Genomic DNA, 27948 nt, shown 5'->3' with positions numbered 1-27948 from the left:
TCCTCTGTTACAGCCCTCTCTCCTGTGGCTCACCGACATTCCTTGGAATATTAACCTCTGCTTCGTGGTGCCATCAACAACAACAGCAGCAGTAACATCATGGCTATGGGACCCTCCTCCCCGGGTAGTGACGGCGAAATCGAAGTCATGCTTAATAGCCACCATCAAGGTAAGGATTGTGTTTACCATTCTCCAGTCTACTTTTTTTTTTTTTTTTTCCTGCTTCTGATGGTCGTGACCAATCACAGCTCGACTCTTGTTTCACCGGAGCTCCTTATGAAAGCTGAGCTGTGATTGGTCACTATGGGTGACATCAGCAAGTTGTGTTTTCGGACAGGCTGATCATAAGGAGTCCCATGTTCTCCATTTGACTAGAGCCATGGATAGGAAATAAATGATGATGCCGTCAATGTAATCGAATTCCCTAGGTAGATGCTGGCTTTTTATCTATGGTAGTCCCCCCACCAGAATTGTAGCGCTCCAACCATTGCAAAACTATCGATCCCAGCACTGTCCGTAGTGCCACAGGAAAATACCTCTCTATAGAGGCTTGCGGAGAAGAGGTAATCCTGATGTCTACCAAGTATTTTTCTGGGTCTGGGATCTCTGAAATATTAGTTAATAAGGCTCCTTTACATCACTTTTATCTCCCTGGCGCCCAAGACATCGGCTGTAATCTGTGGGGATACGTAGTAGTGGTAGTGTATTTTTCCCTGTAGTAGCACATGTGAATATACACTGTGTATTGCAGTTATATTGTTTGTATAATGCAGGACAGGTCCTCCAGAACCAGAGACGTTGTTTGTACCAATTCTCTGCTCTGGTCAAACAAGCGCTAACGCCCCTGTATTATATCTCAGAACCCCCTACTGGGTCCACAGAAAGGCCCTTTAAAAGGATTCCTCCTATTTGGTTGCAGTAGAAAGATACGATTCAAAACTCCTGGCAACTCCGTAGTCGGCTGCTGAAGTGAGCGACGTACAGAATCTCTGGACATCCCATAGATTTGCACTGAAGGCGTTGAGTGAACGTTATAGTTTCTGAGCTGCTCACGTGCTGATAATAAATCATAATTTGCCCCCCTGAAAAAAGCTAGTATGTATGTAGTAAGTGTATTAACTGTTGGTACTGCTGACTCTCACATGTGTAACATCTTGTGCCCCCACAGGGGAGGTTAACCACTTATCACCTGGATAGATTCTGCTCAGGTGCATTCATGCCTCTTCTCTCCATGTTCTGCATGAAGGCATCAGCAAAGCCCAATAAAAATGTGTCTATGCTAAAATGACTTCACCTCTCCCCGTAGTGTAGGTCAAGTCCCTGACAGGATAGTGTACAATGTGGCAAATTCACTCCATGTGTATCCCGCTGTGACTTTGGGTGGAGTTCTCCTTTAAATCCCCAGATTGCTTATTGTAGGATATTAATAGAACGGATTGGGTTTCAGGCCGGTCTGCATCACATTTATTAGCACATAACCTGGCTGGGATCACGGAGGGGGCCTAACATTGGACTTGGGACAATATCATGGGTGTCAGGAGATTGACGTCACGAGTAACTGATCGATGCAGAGGGATCAATCCTGGCAGAAGTAATATGGTTCCTTTAGGTCACGTCTTCTCACCACCTCCTGCTCGGGTCTGTGTCCACTATAGACTGATGGAGCTGATGTTGTTGGACATTTACCCGTCGTCCTCTGGTCCTTGTCTGCAGCACATTCATTATATATACATGGATGGCCTATGGTTATGTAACACCCCACAGTTGTCACTTCTGATCTGTGCACTGAAGGTCTCGCTTCCTCCCCGCTGTGGTGTCCCCATCATGGATTCTGATCACTGTACCTGGCTATTGTGAACGTGGCTCCTTATAGCTATTTCAATGGGGATGGGATGCAATATTCTCGTACATGTCCTGATCCTGCCTCAGCATCTCTATATCTAGGCCTGTGGTGGGATCTGTCCTGTGCCTCTCAGCTTGGACTAGGAGAACTCCACCTATGTCACTAATATATGGCAGTATAAAGAGATACTGCCGGACATCCAATAGACTGAACGTAATTTACTAGTGACTACGATGATTTGTTTCCCAAATGTTTAGTCCTGGAAAGAAGTGCGTGAGAAACAGATTTAACATGGTCACTAGTGATCTACATTTGGTGGATGTGATTTGTCTGTGCACCATTTTGCTTGTGTCCTAACAGTAGCCTGAAAGCGAGATGTGAGGGAGCCCTTATAGAAGAGAGATCTGATCGCTGTACCAGGGCTGGTGTATATGAGAGAGCAGGATCCAGCCTATGGGCACCATTGTATTATTGTCTGCCCCTGAACTGTCCCCGTTCACACCAGGCAGTGTGTAATAGCCATTATAATATGTTGTAGCATGCTCTGATCTCCTCCTAGGGTCCTTCATACATTTTGGCTTTTGTAGACTTCAATTTTATTGCTTTATGACTGCATAGACTTCTGCTGTGAGCCCCCTATGTGATCTCTGTAACGTGACCCTAAAATGCACTCATGTTACTGTCATCTGAAAGCGGCATCACGTGTGTCACAGATCTGATGATCCAAATTCTGTCTTGTTGGATCCTGATGTTTATATATCTCTCTCCTTTACACTGTAGTCTATGGCTTTCTGTACTAGTGCAGCTCTGTGTCTGGGGTATACACTGTCATGTGTGTACATATATTATAATATATATATATATATATATATATATATATATATATATATATATATATATATATATATATATATATATATATATATATATATATATATATTATGGTAGTCTCAGCTATGCAGACTGAATTGCTAGTCTCTGCTGTGCACACATATATACATTGTATCTGGAGACATACAGCTTGTGTTCCTCAGGTTATGCTATGGTCTGTGTTTTTACATCCGCCCATTAGATCCCTTTTACTCTTGTGTTTTGGCAATGTTCAGACCTGCAGGCCCAGGTGATAGGATGTGATAGAGTTAAATGACTGGCACAGAGGCTGCCAGGCCTGGATCCATGGGCACCTCCTGAGCCTGGTGGGTGTGAGGTGCAGCCTGGATGTTTGGGGTGCTGCCATCTTGTCAAAGTCGGAAAGTAAAGCAGCCATTAACTGTCCTGTCCTAAAGAAACAAAAGCTCACCCCCCACCCCTCCCCCTTGCGGAGCTGCGTGTGCAGTGTGGGCGGGAGGGGGGCTGTCAGACAAGGGGAAGCCCCCACCTCCCTCTGCATGTGCTTTTTTACTTCTCTATCCCCTCTCCATAAGCGAGTGTGGGCCACGGGCCTGGATCTCTGCCTTGTCTCCCGCTGTGCACCTTGTGCCCTTTTCCTCTTAAAGGAACTGCTCTGCGTGTCTCCTTTCTCTGTATCTTGCTGCTGCTGCCTCCTCCTCTCTCATGCCATGCTCGGCCCCCCCCCCTCCCCCATATGAGCCACTATTCCTGCCTTTCCCGGGCTTTTGTTCTCCTACCCAGCAACTGATCGGTGACCTGAGGGCTGTCACATGTGACTGTCTCTCCATATACAGCCGTATACCAGCACTGCAATGTGACTTGGCGTCATGCGTACACCTAATGCAAGGCAGGAGAGGCGGTCTTGGTGTTACAGGGCTGTGTGCTGAATCTGCTGGAAATGTAAGCTCATTCACAAATATGTTTATATAGAGTAGGGTTGTTACATATATCTAGGTATAGGATAGGACTGGCTGTGTGCATCAACGATAAAGCCTGCAGTAACACATCTCTAGGTATAGGATAGGACTGGCTGTGTGCATCCACTATAAAGCCTATAGTAACATATATCTCTAGGTATAGGATAGTACTGGCTGTGTGCATCCACTATAAAGCCTATAGTAACATATATCTCTAGGTATAGGATAGGACTGGCTGTGTGCATCCACTGTAAAGCCTATAGTAACATATATCTCTAGGTATAGGATAGGACTGGCTGTGTGCATCCACTATAAAGCCTGGAATAACACATCTCTAGCTACTGTATGCCACAATAGGGCTGGTTGTATTAAAAGGCTTGGTCTATGCCTTCTATGTATATGTATTGTACCTGTAATGTTAATGGGACTATATTATACACAGTATTTCATCCAATCCATTGGAATTTCCAGTGTTCTCCCCTGGCTCCTTTAGCTTTTTCAAAACTACAACTTCCAGCATGCCTTATGCACATGACTGTCCACATTCATATGGGGCTGACTGCACTGAAGACTGTCTTTTCATGCTGGGAGTTGTAGTTTAGTAACAGCTGGAGAGGCACAGGCCGGCGTATGCATTGTTGCTGCAGTTCTCTAGTGATTCTCATATGAATGAAATGGGATAGTCTTATATGTCTATGGTGGGAACTTGGCAGGAAGTGGTGACTAGGGCTGTAATCTACTATAATCTATTTTGTAAGAGTAGGAAGCCCTGCTGTTTTGTAGGGATTCTCATAGGGAAGACCGCCCGCTTTATGTGTGGTTTTCAGCAGTGATGTCTGTAGGGCGATAGAACGAGGACGTGGCTGGATTAAACCTCCTAATCTCTTGGAGGAGTAACACGTATTTAGGCGGTGATCTGTATGTATGTGGGGCACGTATAACGTTGCATATGGTCGCTGCTCCGGCTGTACACAGCAGGGATTCTCTATTGTGTCCTGCGAACAGGATGATATTGCACAGCGCAGAGCTTTGCCATCCGCACTGGTGATTCCTGCCAGGTCCGACACAGCCCAAGCTACTAAATCACATGAACAAAATGGCTGCAGAGCTCTAAGGAAATGCCCACTCTTTCCTTTCTAGTGTCCTTCGTGTCCAATGACAGCCCAAGCTGCAGATGGTGTTATCTGCCTATGCCTGAATATATTCCGTGTGCAAAATGCTACCTTCACCATGTCGTCTTGCCCCACCCCCACCCTGGCTTGTTCACCCACTCCCCCTCCCCCTCTTCTTACATAGAGGTGATCCTTTTATTATCCAGACCATTTCAGCTATGTGATTACTAGATTGCTCTTCCATATACTCTGCATTTCAAAATGTCCCCGTCTCTACCTGGTTTTAATCTAATAAAAGAAAAGCCCTAAAAGTTAAGTTGTCCTTTTAAGTGTAGACCACTAAAAACCCTGGTTTATTCCCTTATAGATGATGATGACTTGGATGAAGACCTCTCTGAGGTGGAAACTCCTAAAGTGAAGAAGAAAAAGAAGCCTAAAAAACCACGGGAATCCAAGACACCCAAGGGGAAGAGACAGAAGAAGGAGGTGAGTCTACTCCATGTTACACATCTCAGAAATCTAAGCAATGATGTGTGGGCAGGCGGCGGGTTCGGAGTGTAGGAAGCACAGTCCAGCATCAGCACAACATGACGTGTGCTCGGCAGCAATACAGACTCTTACTTCTCTTCTCAGGACCTGGATGATAGCTCTGGTGAAGGCAATGATTTTGGAGAGGATGATGGAGGCCTTGCTCGATCTGACAGTGAAGGCAGCGATTACACCCCTGGGAAGAAAAAGAAGAAAAAGCTGACACAGAAGAAAGAGAAGAAAGTCAAAGCAAAGCGTGAGGAGGAAGAAGATGACGACGATGACTCTAAGGTCTGTGTTGTGTGCGGAGGGCCACAATGGGAAGATTTAGCCAACTTCACAGGGATTAATTATAGTAGAAATTTCTCTATTGATGGGCCTTCCTATGCCACCAAGAGAGCCTACAAAGTTAAGAATATTTTAGGGCCTTTTTAGATGGCCCAAAGCTGCTGTGATAACTAGCACAGATCAGCTCTTGTTTACACAGCCTTCACAAGGCTCAATAAGTTGTGTGACCTGGCCACCCGAACGGTTGCTGGATTGTTTGTGCAGCCATTTAAATTCATCACTCTAAATAACATATAAAAAAATTCTTCACTCTTGGCTGCACATTCTCTGTTTAGATGTGTCATGTGTGGCCAATAGAGATGAGCAAACTTACAGTAGGTTTGCGAACCTGACTGTTTGGCCTTTGATTCCCAGTGGCTGGAGAAGAGCCTTAAAGGGGTTGTTCACCAATTTTTTTTCTTTCAAATCAACTGGTGCCATAAAGTGCCAGAGATTTGTAATTCACTTCTATTAAAAAAATCTTAAGTCTTCCAGTACTTATCAGCTGCTGTGTGTCCTGCAGGAAGTGGTGTTTTCTTTCCTGTCTGACACAGTGCTCTCTGTTGCCTCCTCTGTCCATGTCAGGAACTGTCCAGAGCAGCAGCAAATCCCCATAGAAAACCTCTCCTGCTCTCCAGACTGGAAATAATACAACTTCCTGCTGGGCATACAGCAGCTGATAAGTACTGGAAGGCTTGAGATTTTTTAATAGAAGTAAATTACAAATCTCTGGCACTTTATGGTAACAGTTGATTTGAAAGAAAACATTTTTTTGGTGTACAACCCCTTTAAGGCGGCATCCATTGTCTCCAGCTACTGGGAGTCAAATGCCAAGTATTCCGGTTGGCACATACCCCAACTTACTGTAAGTTTGCTCATCTCTAGTGGCCTACAAGAGGCCCAACAAAAAGCTGATCACTGGCCACTAACACACAGCTATATCCAATGAGCCAACCTATGGAGGCCCATTTGCACAATAATCAGCCCACGTAAAAGGGCCTTTTAGATTACCAATTTTTCACACAGTTTTGGCTGATTGTTTTAAAGATGGTATGCATAACGTATGGTGGGTGGAACTGAAAATCTGGTCTAGATAAGGGAATGGTCAATTGAGAGGTTTCACTAGAATTGCTACGGGCTATGACTTATATTTAATGTTTGTTTGCTTATAGGAACCAAAGTCTTCAGGGCAGCTTCTGGAGGACTGGGGTATGGAGGACATTGATCACGTGTTCACAGAGGATGATTATAGAACGCTGACAAATTATAAAGCCTTCAGTCAGTTCGTCAGGTATATACTTCATTGTTTTGATTAAAAAAAGAAAAAGTCCTCCCCTGTGTGTTTTTTCTCTTTTATTCTCTTTATTTTTATGCAGTCTTTAATTTATCAAGTATAACAGACAGAGGAAAGAGAGTCAAGAAATCAAAGACAAAGCAGTATAATACGTTGTGCGTCTCTTTGCCAAAGCTTCATCACAAGAAGCACAGTGCATCAACAGAACGTGTTACATAAGAGGCATAGTAACCCTCCAAAAACACATAATACAAACAGACAAACTAACACATCAGACAAAGGAGAGAAAACTGGTGGTGGTGCCGATTAATTCACAGAGTAGGACTTGGTGCAATATTGTGTATCACATAGAGCAGAGTAAGAGGGAAAGGGACATTGCAAGAGGCCAGTCTGGAATAAAGATGAATGTGGGGGACCAACTTCTATTTCAACCAGGGGGAAAAAGTTCGTTTAAGTTTGTAGTGGGGCCTGTACGTTGAGCTCACTAACTCTTCCATAGTGTGTGGTTGGTCTGCTTTGTTGTGTCAATCCGATAATGTTGGGGAGGTGATCTGGTATAAAGAGTTTGGCTGCAATGATTAGATTAACCTAATTTTTGGTTAACAGGGTTGAGGGGACAGCCATAGAGTTAATTGTGGGACGGTTCACACATCTCATGTATTGCCTTGGTGACAGATTCCTAAAACAATTTAAGCTTTGGGCAAGACCAAAAGATGTGGACTGAACAGAGGTGCCCTCTCACACAAGTGTCATTGGTTGTCAAACCCCATCTAAATCATATGAAGTTATATAAAATTGTCATTGTTTTGTGTGACTTTTGTTGGAGAGAGATTTTTTTATATATATATATATATATATATATATATATATATATATATATATATATATATATATATATATATATATATATATATATATATAATACGGAATGTCTAGTTCATCCTCCCAAGCAAAAATGAAACCAGGTTAAGTTGGGAGATATAGGGTCAGGAGATATGAGTGCATTTTAGATAAACCTTATTTAATAATTTCCTTTATTTAGGCCGCTTATAGCAGCAAAGAACCCCAAAATTGCTGTGTCCAAGATGATGATGGTTCTCGGAGCAAAGTGGAGAGAGTTTAGTACCAACAATCCATTGAAGGGCAGCTCTGGTGCTTCTGTTGCTGCTGCAGCCGCTGCTGCCGTGGCTGTGGTTGAAAGCATGGTGGCTTCCACAGAGCCTGTTGTTGCTCCACCACCACCACCACCACCACCTCCGCCTGTCGAGGTTCCTCTGCGCAAAGCAAAAACTAAGGAAGGAAAAGGTAATTGAAAGTGTTATCTCTGTAAGGCTACACATTCAGTAGTCTTTTCAGGACAGTGTATTATGTCTGCAATCTGCATAAAAAAAAAAAATCAGTAATGCATATTTTTGCAGATCTGCTAAAAGTGGGAAGGTGATAAATCAAGGTGATCCATACTTTTTGCAGATGTTAGTTCTGTAACATCCGCAATTTACGGATACTTCCATAGACCCCCTATAGGTGAATTTATGCTGCAATTACGGCCTGTACTAGGGCTTGTTAGTATTTTTTTTGCAGATCCACAAATTACAGTGTGAACAGTCCAGTAAAAATCAACAGGGCCCTTAATTTTTCCTCTGCATATTTTTTTAAGGACCCAATGCCAGAAAGAAACCAAAGATTGTCCGTCCACCAGAAAATAAGAAAACCAAAGCCAAGAAAGTGGCCCCTCTGAAAATCAAGCTTGGGGGTTTTGGTTCAAAACGCAAGCGGTCATCTGTAAGTAATAAAATATGCTGGCGTTTTGGGAATATGTTTTCATGAACAGTAGTGGAGGCTGGTTGTATATTATATTAGACCTAATTCCCATTGTCTTTTCCCTCAGAGTGAGGAGGAGGACCTTGATGTAGACTCTGACTATGACGAAGGCAGCATGAATAGCATGTCAGTCTCTGACGGATCAACCAGCAAGAGCAGCCGAAGTCGTAAGAAACTTAAAGCTAACAAGAAGAAAAAGAAGGGTAAATATTAAAGCTTGTTTATGGTGGTGCTAGTCTATTGTGGACAAAATGTTTTTTTTTTTTTGTTTGTTTTTTTTTGAATGATGAGCTCTAATCTTGGCAGATGGTGATACAGCAGGTGGAGTTGACGGTTACGAGACAGACCACCAGGACTACTGCGAGGTTTGCCAACAAGGAGGAGAGATCATCTTGTGTGACACATGCCCACGAGCCTACCACATGGTTTGCCTGGACCCAGATATGGACAAAGCACCTGAGGGCAAATGGAGCTGTCCTCACTGTGTAAGTGGCCTTTGCCTAAAATATGCTTGACTTCATGTATAGTGCTGCGTTTGGTGTCACTTTATTATTGCTCCTTGTATATTCATTGACTGTATATTTCAGGAAAAGGAGGGAGTACAATGGGAAGCTAAAGAAGACAATTCAGAGTGTGACGATGACTTGGATGAGACTGTAGGTGACCCAGAGGAAGAAGATCATCACATGGAATTTTGTCGTGTTTGTAAAGATGGAGGAGAGCTACTTTGTTGTGATGCCTGCCCTTCTTCTTACCATATTCATTGTCTGAACCCACCACTGCCAGAAATACCCAACGGAGAGTGGTTGTGTCCCAGATGTACTGTGAGTACTTTCAGAACCATACATAATACTTATGGGTTCAGTTTGGGGATGGAGTTTAATGTCTTGCTTTCTCTTTTGTAGTGTCCAGCACTTAAAGGTAAAATTCAGAAAATACTGATATGGAAATGGGGACAGCCTCCTCCTCCAACGCCAGTGCCGAAGCCAGCCGATGCGGATCCTGATGCTCCTCCGCCCAAACCTTTGGAAGGACGTCCAGAGCGAGAGTTCTTTGTCAAGTGGCAAGCAATGTCTTATCTGCATTGTTCCTGGGTTACAGAACTGCAGGTACGTCTGGATAAAGTTGTGGCCTTTTGTGTGGGGAATATGAATTAGGAGCTCTTGCTCAATTCTATTTGCCTCTTATTCGACAGCTGGAGTTGCACTGCCAGGTTATGTTTAGAAACTACCAGAGAAAGAATGACATGGATGAGCCTCCCGCTGGTGACTACGGAGTAGATGAAGAGGAAAAAAGCCGCAAGAGGAAAAACAAAGATCCAAAGTATTTAGAAATGGAGGAGAAATTTTATCGATATGGTATCAAACCAGAGTGGATGATGATTCACAGAATCCTAAACCACAGGTAAACGAGACGGGGAATGTCAAAGATGGTGGGTGGGGGGTGCTTTAGAAAGGATTGTGGGAGTCTGGAATGATTTGGTTATTTCTAGTCCTGGGTTCTGCTCATCCCCTGTGTACAAAGCAGGTGAACTGCGTATAGCAAGAACTAGTTACCTTTAGTAATGCTAACCATTATAATTCTTACCAGTAGATAGTAAGCTTATTGGTATTGTGAACTTTTTATTTCACTTGTCACTCCCACAAAAGTTGTTTTTGATTTTATTTTTATCCTTATATTTATAAATATACCTTCTCTCCTCAGTATGGACAAGAAGGGGAACATCCATTACTTGATCAAGTGGCGGGACCTTGCATATGACCAGGCATCCTGGGAACTGGAAGATGCAGATGTTCAAGATTACGACATGTACAAGCAAGCCTACTGGAACCACAGGTAGGTTATCATGGGTTTACAACTAACACAATGGGGTGCACTTAGAGGTCTCTACTGTGGTAAATCCACATCCATAGTGCTATGAATCAGGGTGCCTAATGCTGCTTCCTATATTTTGTAGTAACACTAAAACGTCCTGCTCTGTTTTGTACAGGGAACTTATGTGCGGGGATGACGGTCGCCCTGGGAAGAGGGTGAAGAAACTTAAAGTAAAGAAACCGGAGAGGCCGCCGGAAACTCCCACAGTTGATGTAGGTTACTTAACCACTTACTAGGCAGGTGTAGTGTGTTCTGTAATGATGCTCACAACCACTTTGTCCCTCAGCCTACAGTGAAGTACGATCGGCAGCCGGAGTACCTGGATTCCACCGGTGGAACACTTCATCCATACCAGTTGGAGGGTCTGAATTGGTTGCGTTTCTCATGGGCACAAGGCACTGACACCATCTTGGCAGATGAAATGGGTCTGGGAAAGACTGTACAGACAGCAGTTTTCTTGTACTCTCTCTACAAGGAGGTACGTGTCAGGTCAATGTTCTGTAAGAAGACAGCGCTGTGAGTACGCCTCTTATCTTACATGATAAATGGCTCTAAACATTTTACTTATATTTTTAGGGTCACTCCAAAGGTCCCTTCTTGGTCAGTGCTCCTCTTTCCACCATTATTAACTGGGAGCGAGAGTTTGAAATGTGGGCACCAGATATGTACGTGGTCACCTATGTGGGAGACAAGGACAGCCGTGCCGTTATCCGAGAGAATGAGTTCTCATTTGAGGACAATGCTATACGGGGTGGCAAAAAAGCTTCGCGCATGAAGGTTTGTCACAAAGTCTTTTTTATCTTGGTTGTCACTTTTTGGAGAATCTTAACTTCTGTAATTGGGAATTTTATGCCTTTTATTGTCTCTTTACAGAAAGAGGCATCTGTAAAGTTCCATGTTTTGCTAACTTCGTATGAACTGATCACCATTGATATGGCTGTCCTGGGATCCATAGATTGGGCCTGCTTAGTAGTAGATGAAGCTCATCGTCTAAAAAATAACCAGTCCAAGGTAAGTTGTCCAATTCTCCAGCCACTTCACTATTACCTTGTCTGCTGTGCACTTTGCTGTAGTTAATGTGTTTTCTCATTTTCTCAGTTCTTCAGGGTTCTTAATGGATATAGTCTTCAGCACAAGTTGCTTCTAACAGGAACCCCATTGCAGAACAACCTTGAGGAATTGTTCCACTTACTAAACTTCTTAACGCCAGAGCGGTTCAAGTATGTAGCTACAAAAAAAAATATTGGACTGTAATAGACCTAAGATCATATATTTATAGTAAAGGTGTTTTCTTGGACGTTTATAGTGATGGCTCATTGTATTGGCTATCTGATCAGTGGGGGTCTGACTCCCAGCATGTTTGCAGATCAGCTGATCGAAGATCCGTTTGATGCTAATGTGAGCTCTGCATGATTACCAGACACAGCTCTGCGCATTCGGTAACTACAGGTCCTAATATTGAAGCTCATCCCGTTAATGTGAATGAGAGGAGCTGAGATAGTGGGTACAGCTTTTACCCCATATACAGGGCTGTGCAATGAAAATGCTGCGGCCATCCAAATAAAGTCCTGGGAAACCCCTGAAAAATAGTGTATATTTTTTTTAAAAAAAGTGTGCATTTCTGCTACTTGTCTAACTACTTGTCATTTCCATGCAGTAATCTGGAAGGTTTCCTGGAAGAATTTGCAGATATTGCAAAGGAAGATCAAATCAAGAAGCTTCATGACATGTTGGGTCCCCACATGTTGAGAAGATTAAAGGCTGATGTCTTCAAGAACATGCCTTCAAAGACCGAGCTCATTGTTCGTGTTGAACTTAGCCCCATGCAGAAGTGAGTATTGGCGAAGGCTTTCTTATTGTTCTCTCTGAACTTGTAGTCCTGTCTATTATTCTATACTAATCTGTTTTCTTTTTTTAGAAAATATTACAAGTTCATCCTCACGAGAAATTTTGAAGCTCTTAATGCTCGAGGAGGCGGTAATCAAGTGTCTCTACTGAACGTTGTGATGGACCTGAAAAAATGCTGCAATCACCCATACCTCTTCCCAGTAGCTGCTATGGTGAGAGACGGGCTGACATCAAACTGAATAACAATGCTGTGGAGCTTTAAGCAGATATATTAGTGCTATACGGCATTCATGACACAATTTATTCTACTTGTTACCTGCAGGAGGCACCCAAGATGCCCAATGGAATGTATGACGGCAGCGCCCTCATCAAGGGGTCTGGAAAGTGTCTACTTCTGCAGAAGATGTTGAGAAAACTGAAGGACGATGGGCACAGAGTACTCATCTTCTCCCAGGTTAGCAATCCTGTTTCTAATCTTCATTTAAAGGGTTTCAGAATGAAGTTGAGGATTTAGGGTAGTTTCTCTTTTAAATGGTGGTTTTTAGTGTCTTTATGTATCGGCTTATGAACCGACTGTAAAACAGCGTTGCAGGTTTATTGACCTCAGACCTCTCTGTTCAGATGACCAAAATGTTGGACTTGCTGGAAGACTTCCTGGAACACGAGGGCTATAAATATGAGAGAATAGATGGAGGAATCACTGGAAACATGCGTCAAGAAGCTATTGATCGCTTTAACGGTGAGTTTTTTGGGGTTGTTTTTTTTTTTTTTTTTTGGAATTGTGAGCTATGAAGGTCTGTGGTGGTTAATGTGTGTTCATTTCAGGTTAGTCGGCCTTTAAAGCCTTAAATTGATGACTATCCGTATTAGATCAGCAGGGGTCTGACTCCCAGCATATCTGCAATTGTTAATGCGTCCACCTTATTAATATGAAGTTGTGGTACCAAGTACTACAGTGCATCCTGGTTACTTGAGTGGGACAGTGCTGCAGTACCATGCACCGCCACTATACATAGCTGACAGCAGGTTTAAACATTGAAGATGTTGCAGCACCGTCTCAAGCTGCAATGGTCCTTGGGGTCCTTTTAAGTAGCCGATCAATAATGTATACAAGTGCTGATCTTCTAGATTGGCGCTCGTGTACTAAGCCTATTACATGGCTCGATATTTGTGTAGCAAGGGCTGCACAGAGAGAGTTAGCGATGTCCGTGCAGCCCTCGCCCTAAATCTCTATGCTTCTGGTGTTCTGCCTTCTGCTCGCTTCTTATAGCTGGGTCTCTGAACTGAAAGGCAGCTCAGCCAATCGCTGGACTGGACCACTGCAGCCAGTGATTTGCTGACCGGCCTGTCCGTTCAGAGATCTAGTATGAAGTTACAGCGTGGCGGCCCTGGGAAGCAAGCAGAGGGCAGAAGAACACCGGGAGCATGGAGGGATAATACAGGGGTTTTTTGTTTTTACAATTGTCAGCTGCTACCGCACATTGCTGTTGCACGTAGTGATACGCGACAGTGATTTTAGGTGAGGACCAAAAGACGCTCTCAGCTGATGATCATTGTCATCTGCTGATCATTTGTCTCTATTATGGTGCATTTACACGGACAGATTTATCTGACAGATCTTGAAAGCCAAAGCCAGGAATGAACTATAAAGAGGGACCAGGTCATAAAGGAAAGACTGAGATTCCTGCTCTTTTCTAATCCATTCCTGGCTTTTGCTTCAAAAATCTGTCAGATAATCTGTGTAAATGCACCATTACCCAGAGCAATAATTGGCCGATTATCGCTCTGTGTAACCGCTGGTCAGAAGGGGCACATGGAGTTAGGTCCCAGCTGCACTTCAATATTTTAGCGTTCAGTCATAAAAGAATAAGACCATTGTATGCTGAAATCTTTCCCTTTCTGTGTTCTAGCGCCGGGTGCACAACAGTTCTGTTTCCTTCTGTCAACTCGAGCTGGAGGCTTGGGCATTAACCTTGCCACAGCCGACACTGTGATCATCTATGACTCTGACTGGAACCCTCACAATGATATTCAGGTATGGAAAGCCTAAATATTCCCTTGATTATTTTTGCTTTCTTGTGCATCTCTAACTTCTTTTTCTTGCCCAATAGGCTTTCAGCAGAGCCCATCGTATTGGACAGAATAAGAAGGTGATGATTTACCGATTTGTAACTAGAGCTTCTGTGGAAGAAAGGATTACTCAGGTAGCAAAGAAGAAGATGATGCTCACTCACTTGGTGGTAAGACCGGGTCTTGGATCCAAGACGGGATCAATGTCCAAGCAGGAACTGGATGATATCCTGAAGTTTGGTACAGAAGAACTTTTCAAAGATGAAGCCACAGAAGGTAGATGGTTGTTCATATTCCACTAAAGCAGAGTTTGGTCATTCACCCCACACTTGTCATAGTCATATAACTCTGATCACTTCTCATAATCACAGGTGAAAACAAGGAAAGTGAGGACAGCAGCGTCATTCACTACGATGATAAAGCCATAGCTCGATTGTTGGACAGGAACCAAGATGAGATTGAAGAAACAGAAATACAGGGAATGAACGAGTATCTGAGCTCCTTCAAAGTGGCCCAATATGTGGTCCGTGAAGAGGAGATGGAGGTGAGTGAGCAGAGTATAATGCTGTACTGCTTTATGTGCAGTATGGCTGTAAGGGACATTGGACTGCTCTCAATGGGTTAGGGCCATGGAGTCATTATACAGGTGGTGTCAAAGGTAATATTGGGTCACCATCTGGCACCTTTTGAGACTCCTTGATCAATAATGTCAACCCCCCCCCCCCCCCCCTCCCTTTTTTTTTTTTTTTTTTTTTTTTGTCCAGCCAATACTCTTGCTCCCTCTTTCTCAATACAAGTTGGGGTCATGGCTGGACATAAAGTAACCCTGTCTGTTTAGGAGGGCTGCACACAGCAACGTGCACTCCCTTAAAGGCTCGACTGGACAGTTTAAGTTAAAATATTGTTATTTATCCTTCTCTTGTTTTGCTGGCATATATGCATGTGGTTTCTGTTTAAAGCTAATTCTGCAGCCTCTTGTGGGTTTTCTAGGATGAAGAGGAAGTTGTCCGGGAAATCATCAAGCAGGAGGAGAGCGTGGATCCAGATTACTGGGAGAAACTTCTCAGACATCATTATGAGCAACAGCAGGAAGACCTGGCTCGAAATCTGGGTAAAGGAAAGAGAATCCGTAAACAGGTTAACTACAATGACGGCAGCCAGGAAGATAGAGGTAAGTGGCCTACACTCGTGTGTTCTGTTATGTGATCTTGGAGCTTGCCAGTTGTCCTGAACATCCATCCTCTTCTGTTCTCAGATTGGCAAGACGATCAGTCCGATAACCAGTCTGATTATTCTGTGGCCTCTGAAGAAGGAGATGAAGACTTCGATGAACGATCAGAAGGTGAGCGAGTAATTCATACTCGGCTGATTGTGTTATACAGTGCCTACAAGTAGTATTCAACCCCCTGCAGATTTAGCAGGTTTACACATTCGGAATAAACTTGGCATTGTGACATTTGGACTGTAGATCAGCCTGGAAGTGTGAAATGCACTACAGCAAAAAAGAATGTTTAAGGGGGGAACCTGCTAACTCCCCTCCCTCCCTTAGCTAAAACTTACATGATACAGAAATAAATAACACACACACATTTTGGCCAAAATTTTGCAGCGTATGCTGCATTTTATTACAACTTAAATACACATGGGGAGGACCAACACAAATCACGCCCTCCTTTTCCCCAGGAACCAAGGTGAGGGTGAGGGTGACCCGCCTAGGCAATCCCTCTCCCATTGACGCGGCCTGCCGCCTTGCAGAACCGTGCAAAGGGGCCCCTCACCAAATGGAACCAACTGGATGAAAAGGGGAGCGTGATTTCCGCCTTACATAAACATTGAACCTGCAACAATATGAAAAACCGTAACAAACACAGTAGTACAAAAAACCTTGATAAAAAAACAGGGTGGGTGGGTTGGACCTGTAAAAAAGTGCTTGCTCCAGCTCCCTCTCCTTTTATTCTCATAACCCTGCCCCTTCTCACACCTGGAATACCTCCCACAGGTATTCCCGCTGCCTAGCTAATTCTCTTTGTCTCTACACAAAGCCCCCCAGCTAAGCCCACCCACTCCACTAACTCCAGCAGCCATGTTTAGCTCCCTCATGCTACTGAACCACTACTATCCCCATTCTACACGAATCCCTCTAGCAACCATCCGGTCGTGGTCGCAGAGACCCCCTTATGGTTCCTCGCAGGGAGGCCCCTTACCCAAACTCGTCAGTCTATTTCTTTGTTTATTGTTTTTTAAAATTGAGAAGTTTATTCAGAGGGTCAATTATTATTCAACCCCTCAAACCACCAGAATTCTGTTTGGTTCCCCTAAAGTATTAAGAAGTAGTTCAGGCACAAAGAACAGTGAGCTTCACATGTTTAAATTATCTGTTTTTCCTGCCTTTTCTGACCATTTAAGACCCTCCCCAAACTTGTGAACAGCACTCATACATGGTTAACATGGGAAAGACAAAGGAGCATTCCAAGGCCATCAGAGACAAGATTGTGGAGGGTCACAAGGCTGGCAAGGGGTACAAAACCCTTTCCAAGGAGTTGGGCCTACCTGTCTCCACTGTTGGGATTATCATCCGGAAGTGGAAGGCTTATGGAACTACTGTTAGCCTTCCACGGCCTGAACAGCCTTTGAAAGTTTCCTCCCATGCCGAGGTCAGGCTTGTCCGAAGAGTCAAGGCTGACCCAAGGACAACAAGGAAGGAGCTTCGGGAAGATCTCATGGCAGTGGGGACATTAATTTCAGTCAATACCATAAGTAACGTACTCCACCACAATGGTCTCCATTCCAGACGAGCCTGTAAGGTACATTTTTACTTTCGACGCGTCATGTCAAGGCTCGTCTATGGTTTGCTCATGATCACTTGAAGGACTGATTCAAGGTTCTCTGGTCTGATGAGACCAAGATCGAGATCTTTGGTGCCAACCACACGTTTGGCAACTGGATGGCACTGCATACGACCCCAAGAATACCATGCCTGCAGCCCAGCATGGTGGTGGCAGCATCATGCTGTGGGGCTGCTTCTCAGCCAAGGGGCCTGGCCATCTGGTCCACATTCAAGTCCACATGAAACACCCAAAGAACCTAGATAACTTGGAGAAGATCTGCATGGAGGAGTGGGCCAAGATAACTCGAGAGACCTGTGCCGGCCTGATCAGGTCTTATAAAAGACTATTAGCTGTAATTGCAAACAAGGGTTTTTCCACAAAATATTAAACCTAAGGGTTGAATAATAATTGACCCACACCTTTTATGTTTAAAATTTATTATAATTTAACTGAGCAACGTAACTTTTTGGTTTGAAATATTTATGCATCTGTTAATAAATTATTAAGTTTGAAGTCTCTAACTTATTTGCATCTTATCAAACCTGCTAAATCTGCAGGGGGTTGAATACTACTTGTAGGCACTGTAGTTCTGAGTATCTTATAGCTGGCTGTATTATAGTTCTTATATTGTCCATTATATAAATGTTTCATTCACTTTTCACAGCAGCCCGCCGACCCAACAGGAAAGGCTTGAGGAATGATAAAGATAAACCATTACCGCCCCTGCTGGCTCGTGTTGGAGGCAACATTGAGGTAACAATTGTACCATCTTGGTCTATTCTGTGTATACGCTAGAAATATCTCATAGCTGCAGATTTCACCTCCGTGACCTGCATCTATCTCGAACAGGCCGGCTCAGTATATTGGGGCCTGGGGGTGGCTGTGATGCAGAGTGGTACAAATTATGCAGCTTCCATTATTATTATAGACTTGGGGTGCGTTCACACCTACAGGATCCACAGCACATCCGCAGCAGATTTGATGCTGTGTTCAGTTATTTAAATAAAACCTGCTGCGGATTCGCGGCAGAAAATGCTCCGTGGATCCGGTAAGCGTGAACGTACCCTAAATCGGGAGCTGCATAAACAACTTAGCACCGTAGACTATGCTTCTTCTGCTTCTCGGGAATCCTGTGGATAGGACAAATGTTCCAGATGGAAATACTCCTCTAAATAGAAATCTCCTCCTCCGGTGATACTATGTAATGTTTCTGGAATTTATTTATTTATTTTTTTTAATAGTTGAAGTTACCTACGATAAAAAATACACATCTATCCATTCTTTGTAGGTGGGGAAACCTGCAAAATCAGCATTGTATCAAATACTGTTCTCTTTTCACCCTTTGACTGCACCCTCTGAGAGGTCCACCTCCTACTCCCAATTGGACAAGAAACTGGATACAGAATCCTTGGATCTTTAAAAGATGCGAACAGCCATTCTAACCTGTTCTGTTTCCTGTTCCCTTGGGAGCAGCAGTGTGAGGGGGGGCTTTCCCACCTATCCCTGGATACAGTCAAGGGACTGAGGCAACGGGCTGTAGCCCAAAGCGTGCCAACCTCCCTGTAGCATAAGACTCACCTGGTGCGCTGAGGAAATCATACAGGAATTATACTGCTGTTTTGCATGTGTTTGTACACTTACCATGGACACCTATATCTGCATAGGATTTGTAGACACAAAATGAGATTCCTAATTCAGACCCTCTGCAAGGTCTCATATTGCTTTAGGCATTGCAGTGCACCACAATAAGCGATGTGCATTTTTCTAGGTTTTGGGCTTCAATGCCCGTCAGCGAAAGGCTTTCCTGAACGCTATCATGCGTTATGGTATGCCACCACAGGACGCGTTCACCACCCAATGGCTTGTCAGAGACTTGCGTGGAAAATCTGAAAAGGAATTTAAGTAAGATTTCCCGTTCTCCCCAAACTACTTATATAATCTGCTGTGGTTCTCAGCCGGTCGTCTTACACTGTTCTTTACATTTTCCAGAGCTTACGTGTCACTGTTTATGCGTCATCTCTGTGAACCGGGCGCAGATGGAGCGGAGACATTTGCAGATGGCGTTCCACGGGAAGGTCTCTCTCGCCAGCATGTGTTAACAAGAATTGGAGTTATGTCACTCATTCGCAAGAAGGTGAGATTCTTCCTGCTGTTCTATATTCAGGGCGTGAAATTACGTAATGTAAAGGAACTGCAGCCTTGTTTTCAGAGCTATTCATACACAGCAGCCAGAAATCACTTAATGTCATGTGTACGGCTGGATTTACATCCTGGGATTTTTGGTAAAAAAAATAATAAAAATGTCAACGTGTCTCCATCAGGTCCAAGAGTTTGAGCATGTGAATGGCCGCTGGAGTATGCCGGAGCTCGCTGAACAGGAGGAGAACAAGAAGACTTCACCTGTTGACTCTCCATCTCCTAAGACTCCCACCCCATCAACGCCAGGGGACACACAGCCCAATACTCCGGCTCCCTCTGTAGTTAATGGTATGATATTACAGACTTCAGTACAGCTTTCTTTTTTGTCATTTGCACAGAGCAGAGGAAACCTAACCTTGTGAACTGGCTGATAATTGTCTGTCTGAGCACATGAAAGTTCCTTATGTCATGTCTGTGATCTGAGGACTCGGGCCAGACGTACAGCATCTCTGTCTGTTTAGGAGGGCTGCACACAGAAAGGCGCACTCCCTTAAAGGCTCGACAGGACACATGATGATATAGGAGGCTGCTGTTTTCTTATTTTTGGGGGTGTTAATCTGCTATTTTATTTTCTCATTTCTGCAGAGGAAGGTGTGAAAACTGAGGAAGCGGCTGTGAAAGAGGAAAACGCACAACCGGAAACCAAACCACCTGAGGAGAATAGTGAGGTGAGGGGCAGTCTGCTGCGTTCTCCATGTGTTATCCCCACACATATGATGCTATCCTACTTTAATATTGATAACACTGAGCTCTTTATATACCCTAAACTTGGTAAATCTTATTTCTCCCAGAGTACACCACCAGCGCCGCCGCCACCAGCAGCAGCCGCAGAGCCTCGCACCCCAGCAGAGTCTGCTCCAACTGAGGTGAAGGCAGAAGAGGCTGAAAAACAGGAGAAGTCTCCCGCTTCTGAGCCCATGGAGACCGACGATAAGAAGCCAGAACCAGAGAAAGCCAATGATGATGTTATCGCTGTGGATGATGTGAAGAAAGGTTCAGATGCCTCCTCTTATTACTTGGCTTGCTCTGTGCTATGTATGTGAATGAATGTCTCACACTTTTATTCTACCTGCTTTCTTTTTTTTAGATGACGTACAACCAGTCACTTTACAGAATGGAGAGACTCCCAAAGAAACCACAGAGGAGATCAAGAAGAAGGCTGCAGCCACCAAGCAGAGGTTTATGTTTAACATTGCAGATGGAGGCTTCACAGGTAAAATGAGAGGAAGCTGCAGTCTTTGTCTCTGACTGTTTGTACTATTCTGCTAAGGAAAATCCCCTTGTAATCCTTTTGGGTTAAGGTAGCCATACATGTATGATGGCAGCTGACGTGGCACTCTCCTAATTCCACTATACACATAAATAAGCACAAGCTTTAATGTGTTCTGTATGGAGAGGGGGCGCTGCCAGACTCCTCTATAGAATCTTCTCAGTTTAAAGCTTATCTGTCTCTAACTTTATGACACGTCCAAATGACATGATCAGAGGGGGTCCCAATGCTGACCAGTCCTAGTCTCTGCACTGGGAACCTCACTGATCAAAACTTCTCACGTGTCAGAAGTTTCTTTAAAAAGACAAATCCATTAAAAACCAAAGGATAGGGCTGCTGGATATTCAGCATACCAAACGTCTGTCAGGAGGTCCCCATAACTTTAAATTAAATCTAGATGATTTTTCCAGATTGGGGAAGGGTACTAAATGACATGACAGTCATGTCTCCTGGTATAAACAGCCTGGCTATTGTGTTGTATAATCCTACACGTATGATGTATACTACTGTCAGAATACCCCTGATCAGGACAGGGATTTGGCTTTTAGAATCTCTTTTAAAGCTAAGTGTTTCATTCCTTGTTTCCCTCCCCTAGAACTACATTCATTATGGCAGAACGAAGAGCGAGCGGCCACAGTTACAAAGAAGACTTATGAAATCTGGCACAGAAGACACGACTATTGGCTGCTGTCTGGCATTATAAAGTATCCTTTGATCGGAAAGCAAATGCACTGTTACTGCAGGGCGATAAAACGGTTTCCATGCTCAGCAACCAGTGGGGAATGGGTTAGAGTAGGGCCTACTGATATTACAGCCTTGCAGGATGAGTTGGTGGTATATAAATGTTATGTTGTAGAAGAGCTTTTCCTTAGCGTCATCTCTCAGCCATGGCTATGCCCGCTGGCAGGACATCCAGAACGATGTGCGGTATGCCATCCTCAACGAGCCATTCAAAGGAGAAGTGAACAGAGGCAACTTCCTGGAGATCAAAAACAAGTTCCTGGCACGACGGTTTAAGGTCAGTGCTGCCTCATTGTCTTCTGGGGAGGATGGATTATAATCATCTTCTGATGCTGCCATCATTTTTCTTTGATTTCCCAGCATTCTCTCTAATCTTGCTCATTCTAAGCTTATCACTGTTTTGCACAAAGAAACCTGCAGTTAGCTTGCCTTCATGATGGGTGTCTGATGGATACAGAGCTGTTTTCTTGATCTTCCCCAGTAGCAGCGCAACTCTGGTCCATGGTGTGTGCTGGAATTGCAGGTTAACCCCATTCAGAGTTGCTTATGTCCATTTCTCCTCCTTTCCTTACAGCTCCTTGAACAGGCCCTTGTCATAGAGGAGCAGCTGAGACGAGCCGCTTATCTAAACATGTCTGAAGATCCCTCGCACCCATCCATGGCTCTGAATACGCGGTTTGCAGAGGTGGAGTGTTTGGCCGAAAGTCACCAGCACTTATCTAAAGAGTCTATGGCAGGGAACAAGCCAGCCAACGCTGTCTTACATAAAGGTAAGCACTACCCTGCCTGCAGTCCACTTAAACATCTGAGTAACCTCAGGTGATTATTGGTCCTTTTTATAGAGCGGGGCGTCAAACTCACGGCCCTCCAGCTGTTGCAAAACAGGACTGCACAGCCAATGAATAGGTGCTCATAGGATGACATACTAAACATAATATACAAAATAACAGAAGAAAAGTGTCATATAACACTAGGCACACTTATAGAGGAAAAATCAAAGTTCTTTATTAAATAATGGACGACAACAAGCCCATCATGCCTGGAGAACTTCAGCTTTAGCCATTAAGGCATGATGGGAATTGTAATGTTGCAACAGCTGATGGGCTGTAAGTAATGGTGCGTATACACAGGCAGATTTATCTGACCAATTTTGGAAGCCAAAGTCAGGAATGGATTTGAAAAGACAGGGAATCTCAGTCTTTCCTTTATGACCTAACCCTGTTTATAGTCTGTTCCTGGCTTTGGCTTAAAAAATCTGTCAGATAAATCTCTGTGTAAACGCACCATTGGACACTGGTGCTGTAGAGTCTTGGATGTGTTACACACATACTGTTAGCTTTATCCTGACGCGTATCCCCTCCTATGTTCCTAGTACTTAAGCAGTTGGAAGAATTATTGAGCGATATGAAAGCAGACGTCACCCGACTTCCAGCCACCATTGCTCGAATTCCTCCGGTGGCAGTCAGGTTACAGATGTCAGAACGCAACATTTTGAGCCGACTGGCAAGCAGGAGTGGTGAACCTCAACCCCAGCAGGTAAGACTGAGCAATGCTATAACAAGATGGAGTATTTATATAGAAGGGAAATGCCTAACTGGTGATATAGTGTGAGAATAAATATAGTGCCAATGCATCAGCTCCATATTTCTGAAGTTGATCTGTACCGTATAGATTACTGTGCATAGTGGTCTAAGGCTAAGCCGACATTACATTCACAGTGCATGTTATATGCGCTCTCAGTAAATGTTTCCATAGAGCCCCATTTTGGCCTCCATTGAGTTGGTATATGTTGTACTTTGCTGGATGGAATAGCACAGGCTCTGTTCTATCCTATGTATGATGAATGCACCCAAGTGCCTCCCCCTCAGGGTTTTACCTTGGACAGACACAACTAGCCTCAGAGTAATTGTCTCTTTACCACCTATAGCAGGAGGGTTAAACTCAGGCCCTCCGGCTGTTGCAAAACTACAATTCCCACCATGCCTGGACAGCCAAAGCTTTAGCTTTCCAGGCATGATGAGAATTGTAGTTTTGCAACCGCTGGAGGGCCTAAGTCTGACAGCTGTGACCTATAAGATTCAGGAACAAACAGAAGACTAGAATTCTAGAATATTTTACATTAGGGAATTGCCATTATAAGTTTGCGCTGTACATAAAGTATTCGGCACCCTTCACCCAACTTTCCTCTAATAAGTTCTCTCTTTCTACAGCAGATGGCTCAGCAATAACAACCCCCCTCCTCTGGTCAGGAGGCTAAAGCGTCCACCCACCCCATACATTCCCAACTCAGAGCAGACGACCCCAGGAAGAGCACCGGACCTGTTCACCAAATCGGCATCCAGGGACAAGACTCAGCAGAGCTGAACCCCACCCCAGGAACAATTATGTAGGGGGGGTCACAGGAATCCTGATCCTACAAGGCGTCACTGTGACCGCACTAGCCTGAGGGCAGATCATATGGTGCTGCTGCTGCTTCATAAAATGGGGTCCACCCCTTCATCCAGGGGGTTCAGGGTTGCACCAAATACCCCAAAGGCCAGAAACTCTCCCTGTGCACAGGAGCAAATTGCATCCTGGCGTCAGAAGGAAATACTTTTGTTTTTGTTTGTCTTTAATTTTATTTGCTCCAATCCCCTCACGCTGCCCGAGGGGGGCAGGAGGGGTGTCACCCAGGACAGACACCCTACCTCCATCCTTTTTAATACAGAACGCGTTGTCGTATAATAAAACACAAAACACTATAGAGACGTCTTCTTTCTGAGTTCTGTATGGCGGGGAGGGGAGGGCTGGTGATTAACACACGGATGGATGGTCACCTTCATTCTGCATGGCTGCTGTGGGTTTGGGATGAATTATTGCTGTTGCAGCCCCAAAAAATGTTTGCTTCAAGGGCAGCAGAGGGCTACCTAATGGAAGAGCGCCTCCTCCTAAAGCAGAACGGCACTTGTACACATAAGTCATTGGGCTTGTGTAAAGAGAGGCTAACGCCTGTACATGGGCTGAGCTGCAATACCAGACATCACCGCAGAAATGAGGGGCGCTGTTTATTGATTATAGATTAAAGTCTTTATGTCTAATCTTCTATAACAGGAGGATGGTAAATGTGTCGGAAAAGTGTGTCACGCATTGGGTGAAGGATCCACAGGCTCCGTCTGGTGTTTCTACTTTGTTCCATTACCAGATACGGCTCATAGAGAAATCTAATCCTGAAACCTATAGGAAAACCAAGGTGGCTGTAGGGATAGAGGAACTTCTCATCCAGATCTTTAATCTTGAAGCCTTACAAATGACAGATTTTTGAAGCCAAAGCCAGGAACAGACTATAAACAGGGAACACGTCATAAAGAAAAGACTCGAGTTTTTCTCTTTAAATCCATTCCTGACTTTGGCTTCAAAAATCTGTCAGCTAAATCTGTGTAAAGGCCCCCTTACTGGAAGCTAAATCTGACGCTAGTGCAAGTCATGTGAAATACTCCGAGTGCCGGGTGGTGCCTTACCTCTACTGCAGCATCGTACTCCACATGCAGAGAAAGGGAAACTACCTCCCTCCAGCTGTTGCACTATTACCATCATTGTCAGCTAAAGCTTTGGCCGTCCAGGCATGATGGGGGTTGTAGTTATGCAACAGCGGGAGAGCCTGAGTTTCATTCCAACCCCCCCTCCCCTGCTTTAGATCATAGTGAGACCTATTTGTTTAGATCATTCAACAACACATTCAGGAGTGATCTTAAAGGAAATGGTGACTATTACATCTGTCTAAATAGGAGTTGGGGGTCTTAGGGTGCCTTCACACTGAGGAATCCGCATGGAGAACATCCCACGGATTCCGCCTCTTGCCCCTGCGCACTCCTGCTCGCATCTCCACCTGTTCCATAGACTCTATTCTATGGTCAGGCGGATTCAGACTTTGGATGGACGATGGAATCTGCCTGACCAGGCGGAGATGCGAGCGGCGGAATCTGGATGCAGCGTGTTATATAGGTGATCAGAGCAGCGCGGAGGTAGCAAAGTGTTATCGACCCTTCACCTTCCAGGTATAGCACCTCTGAGAATGTAACAGTCCTCATAGCTTCTCCTACAGTGATGCAAAGGGGAGAAATAGTTGCGTCCTAATACTGGGCTCATTTGAAGGGGTCCTCTATAAGGTGAATGTGAGGATCCGGGCTGTCTGAAACGGCCGTTGTGCTCCTCAGTTTTATCTGTTCAGTAATAGAGATGAGCGAATCGGGCTCGAGTTGATCCGAACCTGAACGTTCGGCATTTGATTAGCTGGGGCTGCTGAACTTGGATAAAGCTCTTAAGGTTGTCTGGAAAACCTGGATACAGCCAATGACTATATCCATGTTTTCCACATAGCCTTAGGGCTTTATCCAACTTCAGCAGCCACCGCTAATCAAATGCCGAAAGTTCAGGTTCGGATGGACTCCAGCATGCTCCAGGTTCGCTCATCTCTCCAGCTGTTGCAAAATTACAATTCACCTCCGTTAATTTCAATGGAACCATACTACAAAAACCTTACATCCAAACAGACCAGGAGAGCTGCTTTTTCTGGAAGAAAGTAGACATGTTTTTTAGTTTTTTTTTTTCTAAGTGTGGGTTTACACGGACAGATTTATCTGATTATTGAAACTAAAGCCAAGAAGATTAAACGGAGACAAGGTCATAAAGGGGAGACTAAAAGTTCTCCTCTTGAAGCCAAAGCCAGGAATGGGTTTGAAAAGAGGAGAAATCTGTCTTTCCTTTATGACCTGATTTGTTTATAGTCCGTTCCTGACTTTGGCTTCAATAATCTGTCTATGTAAAGGCACCATAAGCCTGGATCAGTAAGACCCATCCTCAGAATGGGGGAGATATATAGCTGATGGGATCCCCACGTGTCATCCCAGTCACAGAGGAGACCATTACTCTCCTGTACAGTGGGGGTCCCAGCTAGTGGTCACCTATACTATAGACAGGTAATATATATCATCTTACAAGAATCCCTTTAAGGCATGATGGGAATTGTAGTTTTGCAACAGCTGGAGGGTTGAAGGTTCCCTATCCCTGTTCTATGCCTTGGCTTAGAAGAACATGGCCACTTTCTTCCCGACACAGCACTGAGTTTTGTAATTTACATTTACATGGAACGATTATCGTTCGAATCTTCGCATAAACGATGGCAATTGAGCGATAATCGACTCGTGTAAACACAGCAAACGATCAAACGACGAGCGAGAAATCGTTCATTTTGATCTTTCACCATGTTCTTAAAGCGTCGTTCGCTGAAAATTCGCAGATCGTTCCGTGTAAACAGTTTTTCACCGATTCACCCTATGTAAAAGATGGGCTTAAGCGATCTTAAAAACGATCGCAATAACGATTTTTCTTACGAATTTTCAAACTATTTTTCTAACGATTTATCCGTCTAATGCTGCGTCTACACGAAACGATAATTGGCCCAATCGTACGATTAACAATGTCGGAGTAACGATTTTTTTTCATAACTATCAGCGTTTAGACGGTACAATACATAGTACGGAAATTCGTTTTGCGATCGTTTAAGCCTATCTCACACATTGGTTAAATCGGCGAACGACTGTTTACACTGAACGATCTGCGAATTTTTTGCAAACAATGATTTTAGAATCGATTTCTCGTTCGTCGTTTGCTCGTTCACAGCGTTTACACGTACGATTATCGTTTGAATTCGATCGTTATGGGACGATAGTCGTTCCCGCGTAAACGCAGCATAAATGCTGATCGTTATAAAAACCAAATCGTTGCTTCAAAATTGTTAAACGATCGATTGGGCGAATAATCGCTCCGTGTAAATGCAGAATAATGCTGCGTTTACACGGAACGATTATCGTTTGAATTTGCACGATAACAATTGCATTTAAGCGATAAACGTTCTGTGTAAACGCAGCGAACGATCAAACGACGAGCGAGAAATCGTTCATTTTGATGTTTCAACATGTTCTCAAATCGTCGTTGGTCATTCGCAAAAAATTTGCAGATCGTTTCGTGTAAACCGTCTTTAACTCAGCTCCATTGACGTGCAATAATAACGGAGCGTCATTGCAAACCACCCCTGACCTGGAGACCAGAGCGGTGCTGTCTCTGAAAGAAAGTGGCCATGTTTTTGTAGCGCTGGATAATTCCTTTAAGAAACGTCTGCGTGACTCACCCGTGATGGTGCAGCAGGAATCACTCCTAGCGTCAATGAAGATATGTAGTACCGCCAGTGACCACTAGTTGCGCTCCTGAGTTCTGCAGTCTGTTGGATGAATATTTATTGTAGTGAAAAAAAAAAAAAAAAAAAAAATATATATATATATATATATATATATATATATATATATATATATATATATAAAAAACACGCACGTACGTACGTACGTGATA

At 44.0% G+C, this 27948-nt stretch overlaps 1 protein-coding gene and 2 non-coding genes across 6 annotated transcripts; all 3 read left to right on the top strand.

Annotated features, from left to right (window-relative positions):
• Nucleotides 1–31: 31 nt before the first annotated feature.
• Nucleotides 32–24307, top strand: CHD4 (chromodomain helicase DNA binding protein 4). 4 transcript variants are annotated; one of them, XM_069979928.1, is made up of 38 exons: nt 32–169; nt 5131–5249; nt 5397–5582; nt 6791–6909; nt 7955–8217; nt 8570–8694; nt 8801–8936; nt 9052–9218; nt 9321–9557; nt 9639–9842; nt 9929–10137; nt 10438–10569; nt 10724–10820; nt 10895–11086; nt 11185–11385; nt 11482–11619; nt 11707–11828; nt 12266–12439; nt 12527–12668; nt 12779–12910; nt 13078–13195; nt 14367–14491; nt 14568–14802; nt 14898–15070; nt 15517–15697; nt 15782–15868; nt 18019–18107; nt 19123–19256; nt 19344–19488; nt 19676–19841; nt 20139–20221; nt 20345–20546; nt 20641–20766; nt 21419–21527; nt 21709–21841; nt 22139–22334; nt 22937–23100; nt 23775–24307. In XM_069979928.1, exons 1-38 carry the CDS (start codon nt 100–102, stop codon nt 23790–23792), a joined length of 5649 nt encoding a protein of 1882 aa, XP_069836029.1. In that variant the 5' UTR covers nt 32–99; the 3' UTR covers nt 23793–24307. The 4 variants fall into 4 exon arrangements, with proteins under 4 accessions (XP_069836029.1, XP_069836027.1, XP_069836028.1 ...); XM_069979926.1 differs by having other exon boundaries at nt 9040–9218; nt 18022–18107; XM_069979927.1 differs by having other exon boundaries at nt 9040–9218; nt 23778–24307.
• LOC138800202 (small Cajal body-specific RNA 11) lies at nt 15283–15414 on the top strand. The gene has a single exon (XR_011364404.1). It is a non-coding gene; the product is annotated as a small Cajal body-specific RNA 11 (non-coding RNA).
• LOC138800203 (small Cajal body-specific RNA 11) lies at nt 19932–20064 on the top strand. The gene has a single exon (XR_011364405.1). It is a non-coding gene; the product is annotated as a small Cajal body-specific RNA 11 (non-coding RNA).
• Nucleotides 24308–27948: the final 3641 nt, after the last annotated feature.

Source organism: Dendropsophus ebraccatus, chromosome 8 (assembly GCF_027789765.1).
Source record: "Dendropsophus ebraccatus isolate aDenEbr1 chromosome 8, aDenEbr1.pat, whole genome shotgun sequence".
Taxonomy (NCBI): domain Eukaryota; kingdom Metazoa; phylum Chordata; class Amphibia; order Anura; family Hylidae; genus Dendropsophus; species Dendropsophus ebraccatus.
This window is presented reverse-complemented; position numbering and strand designations above follow the sequence as displayed.